The sequence below is a fragment of the Malus domestica genome, chromosome 08 (genome assembly GCF_042453785.1).
Source record: "Malus domestica chromosome 08, GDT2T_hap1".
NCBI classification, from domain to species: domain Eukaryota; kingdom Viridiplantae; phylum Streptophyta; class Magnoliopsida; order Rosales; family Rosaceae; genus Malus; species Malus domestica.
This window is the reverse complement of record NC_091668.1, coordinates 19314568-19319378: the sequence shown is the minus strand read 5'-3', so window position 1 is coordinate 19319378 and position 4811 is coordinate 19314568. Positions and strand designations below refer to the sequence as shown.

Genomic DNA, 4811 nt, shown 5'->3' with positions numbered 1-4811 from the left:
CTAATACTTACAATCCCGGTTGGCGTGATCATCTAAATTTCAAATGGCGAGAACCCTAACAAGGCCAACAACAAAGCACATTTAGGCAACAACCCCCGGGTTTCTATCAAAAGCCGTTTGCACCAACTCAACCCCAAGCACAACCCGCCCAAAAATCAGGTTCTACTATTGATAATGATCAGATTTTTAATTTACTAACTTCTATGGCGCAGGGCATGCAAACTAAGGACAAGAAGGTGGACGAGTTGGAGAAGCAAGTGGGGCAAATTGCCGAGTTTATGGGGCAGTTTCGAGAGCAAGGCAAGTTGCCTAGTTCAACCGTGGTCAATCCAAAAGGTGGATTCGAATCTGCCAAAGCTATAACTTTGCGAAGTGGGAAGCACATAGGATCTGCCCCCCAACCATCCAAATCAGCCCCAAATGAGGTGGAAGAGATGATAATTGAAGAAGATGAGCAAGGCATGCCCACGGCAAGGAAGGAAGTTCCTTTGCCGTAAACCCCCATGGCTCCTAAGCCATCCAATCTGTCCAATAAGGGTAAGAACGTGTCCAATTCAATTCCTACTAATGATTTTCCTTTGAATGTTCTTTTTCCTAGTAGGTTCAAGCACACAAAGAAAGAGGAAGCTGAAAAGGACATTCTAGAGACATTTAGGAAAGTTCAAGTCAATATCCCTCTTTTGGATGCAATGAAGCAAGTACCAAGGTATGCTAAATTTTTGAAAGAACTTTGCACCACTAGGAAGAAGATTTCGACCAAGGAGGTTGTAAAGGTAAGTAAAAATGTCTCAGCCATCTTGCAACGCAAACTACCCCCTAAATGCAAAGATCCGGGTAGTTTTACAATTTCTTGTGTCATTGGTAATACTAGGTTTGAATCTGCCATGTTAGACTTAGGTGCATCCATAAATGTCATGCCATATTCGATTTATGCATCTATGAACCTAGGAGAGTTGAAAAATGATGGTGTGATTATACAATTAGCCAATAGATCTAATGCCTATCCAAAGGGAGTTTTGGAAGATGTTTTAGTGCAGGTTAATCATTTGATCCTTCTGGCGGATTTCTACGTGCTCGAGATAGACGAGTCAGACCATGCCCCTTCGTTGCCCATCCTACTTGGAAGGCCATTCATGAAAACTGCTCGTACAAAGATTGATGTATTTAATGGCACTTTGACAATGGAATTCGATGGGGAAGTTATTAATTTCAATCTTTCTGATTCTATGAAATATCCTAGTGAGAATCATTCATGTTTTGCTATTGATGTAATTGACTCTTTGGCGCAGGACCATTTTGACAAATTGAACAATGATGCACTTGAATTGGTTATTGCACGAGGAATGGACAAGCAAAACGTTGAAGCAACCACCATGGAAACCCACGGCATGCATGGACACTCATTTGCCGTGCCCCCTAGTGATGAGGTCATTGAGATGGTGGCTGCCCTTGAGTCATTGCAATCACAAACTGGTAAGTTTTTGGACCCAATTTTAAGTTCAGTTTCGGCTAATAAGATGCTTCCTTCAGTTGTGCAGCCACCCACACTTGAACTTAAGCCATTGCCTAGTCACTTAAGGTATGGTTTCTTGGGAGAGGATGAGACATTGCCTGTCATCATTTCATCCTCACTCACAGCACAAGAGGAGAGTAAATTAGTGAGGGTGCTAAAGGAGTACAAAACGGCAATTGGATAGACATTGGTCGACATCAAGGGAATTAGCCCTACTACGTGCATGCATCGCAAACTTTTGGAGGAGGGGTCTAAAACATCTCGAGAGGCTCAGTGCTGTCTCAACCCTCCTATGATGGAAGTTGTGAAGAAGAAGATCATAAAGCTTCTAGATTATGGAGTTATCTATCCAATCTCGGATAGTAGGTGGGTTTCGCCTGTTCAATGCGTACCAAAGAAATCCGGAGTGATAGTGGTAGCTAATGTATAGAATGAACTTGTTCCTCAACGCATTCAAACTGGTTGAAGGGTGTGCATCGACTATAGGAAGCTAAACGCCACCACAAGGAAGGATCACTTCCCATTACCGTTTATTGACCAAATGCTTGAAAGGTTAGCGGGTTATGCTTTCTATTGTTTTCTTGATGGTTATTCTGGTTATAATCAAATTGTCATAGCACCCGAGGACCAAGAAAAAACCACTTTTACATGCCCTTTTGGTAGATTTGCATATCGTCGCATGCCTTTTGGTTTATGTAATGCACCTGCCACATTTCAAAGATGCATGATGAGCATATTTTCAGATTATGTAGAGAAAATAATTGAAGTTTTCATGGACGATTTTAGTTTCTTTGGTGATTCTTTTGATGGTTGCTTGCATAATCTAAGTTTGATCTTAAAACGTTGCGTTGAAACTAACCTTGTTCTTAATTGGGAAAAATGTCATTTCATGGTTAAACAAGGCATAGTTTTAGGTCATATAATCTCTGAAAAAGGTATTGAGGTTGATAAGTCAAAAATAGATCTTGTATGTCACTTACCCTCTCCAACTTCGGTTAGAGCGGTTCGTTCTTTTCTTGGCCATGCAGGTTTCTATCGTAGGTTTATCAAAGATTTCTCAAAGGTGGCACAACCTCTTTGCCGTCTCCTACAAAAAGAAGTGGCGTTCGAATTCACCAAGGAGTGCACGGCATCATTCAACCAACTCAAGGAGTTGTTGACCACGACACCCATCATTGTTCCACCGGATTGGAGCCTACCATTCGAGCTTATGTGTGATGCGTCCGACTACGCTTTAGGGGCTGTTTTGGGACAAAGGAAGGACAAGAGGCCGCATGTTATCTACTATGCCTGCCGGACGTTGAATGATGCACAATTGAACTATTCCACTACGGAAAAAGAACTTCTTGCCGTTGTTTTTGCTTTAGACAAGTTTAGATCATATCTAATTGGTACTAAAGTAATTGTTTTCACTGACCATGCAGCGTTGAAGTATTTGCTCACCAAAAAGGAGGCCAAGCCCCGACTAATTCGTTGGATGTTGCTACTACAAGAGTTCGACATGAGGAGTCCCTACCTATTGCCGAGACATTCCCCGATGAACAATTGCTGTCCATTAAGGTAAGTGAGCCTCGGTATGCTGACTTGGTGAATTTTTTGGTGTCAAAACACGTTCCAAACACCCTAAACAGAAACCAATGTGATAAATTGAAAAAGGATGCTAAATTTTATGTTTGGGATGATCCATACTTGTGGAAATTTTGTTCGGATCAGATTGTACGTAAGTGTGTGCATGATATGGAGTTTAATTCAATTTTAACTTTCTGTCACACTTATGCATATGTGGGACACTTTGGGACACAACGCACTGCCCTTAAGGTTTTAGAATGTGGTTTTTATTGGCCAACTCTATTTAAAGATGCTAGAACCTTTTGCATGTCTTGTGATCGTTGCCAACGAATGGGTAATATAGGGGCTAAGGATCAAATGCCGCAAAATGTCATACTTTCTGTTGAAATTTTTGATGTTTGGGGAATCGATTTCATGGGTCCTTTTCCTTCATCACATGGTTTCCTTTACATATTACTCGCTGTGGATTATGTCTCGAAATGGGTGGAAGCAAAAGCCACCCGTACTAACGATTCTAAGATGGTTGCAGATTTCGTGAAAACTAACATTTTTGCTAGGTTTGGGATGCCTCGAGTTCTAATTAGTGATGGCGGTTCCCATTTTTGTAACCGCACCATTGAGGCATTGTTGAGGAAGTACAATGTCACCCATAAGGTTTCTACACCTTACCATCCTCAAACAAATGGCCAAGCCGAGGTTTCAAACCGAGAGATCAAGCAAATCCTCGAGAAGACCGTGGGTCCAACAAGAAAGGATTGGAGCATGCGCTTGGACGATGCACTGTGGGCTTATCGAACGGCCTATAAAACTCTTCTTGGCATGTCACCTTTTCGGCTTATCTATGGTAAGCCATGCCATCTGCCCGTAGAGCTTGAGCACAAGGCATTTTGGGCGGTCAAGACCTTTAACATGGATATTGATGCCGCTGGAGTACATAGGAAGCTCCAATTAAATGAGCTTGACGAGATTAGATATGAAGCATATGAGAACGCTCGGATTTACAAGGAGAAGACCAAGGCTTTTCATGACAAGATGATTCGTGGCAAATCATTCTCAATCGGGCAGAAAGTGCTACTCTTTAATTCCCACCTTCGGTTGTTTCCTGGTAAGTTACGCTCCAAGTGGGTTGGCCCGTTTGTTATTACTAATGTTTTTGTGCATGGTGCAGTCCAAATCCAAAGCATGAAAACTGGACAAGAATTCAAGGTGAATGGGCACCGATTGAAGCCATACTATGACAACTTTGTGGAGCATGCCGTGGATGACATCCCCTTGCATGCCGTGGACTCCATTGGGGAGTGAATTGGTGCTTCGTCCGGCTGAACGACGTTAAAGAAAGCACTACTTGGGAGGCAACCCATGCATGCAACAAAGGAAGACCAAGGAATCACTCCACTTCCAGATTTGCGTTCCTAAACCTTTCTCTTTGTTGTTTATTTCGTTTCTGCCATGTTTATTATGTTAGTTGCTGTTTGTTTGTTTACTTGTTATTTGTGTTAGTTTATGCTTGAAACATTGAGGACAATGTTTGATTTAAGTGTGGGGGGGGGTAACCAAAGTGTTTTGATGCAAATTCGTAGGGTTTTCTCACCCATAATTTCCAATGTTGTTCCTTGCTGTTTTTAGGTGTTTTTAGGCTGTTTTGATGCATTTTAGTGTGTTTTACATAAAAATCCGAAAATCCCAGAAAAAATTTGAAAAAATGTTTTGAAAAAAAACAAAAAGAGTC

At 41.7% G+C, this 4811-nt stretch overlaps 1 protein-coding gene across 1 annotated transcript; it reads left to right on the top strand.

The window, feature by feature from the left end:
• The first annotated feature begins 503 nt into the window (after positions 1-503).
• LOC139198080 (uncharacterized) lies at positions 504-1697 on the top strand. The gene is made up of 2 exons (XM_070826338.1): positions 504-773; positions 1011-1697. The coding sequence occupies exons 1-2, from the start codon at positions 504-506 to the stop codon at positions 1695-1697; spliced, it is 957 nt and encodes a 318-aa protein (XP_070682439.1).
• Positions 1698-4811: the final 3114 nt, after the last annotated feature.

Bases quoted from the DNA above. Each gene is read 5' to 3' on its own strand.
- LOC139198080 (XM_070826338.1), top strand. From the start codon at position 504: ATGGCTCCTAAGCCATCCAATCTGTCCAATAAGGGTAAGAACGTGTCC. The intron at 774-1,010 runs GTAAGTAAAAAT...GCCTATCCAAAG, and splicing joins CGACCAAGGAGGTTGTAAAG to GGAGTTTTGGAAGATGTTTT.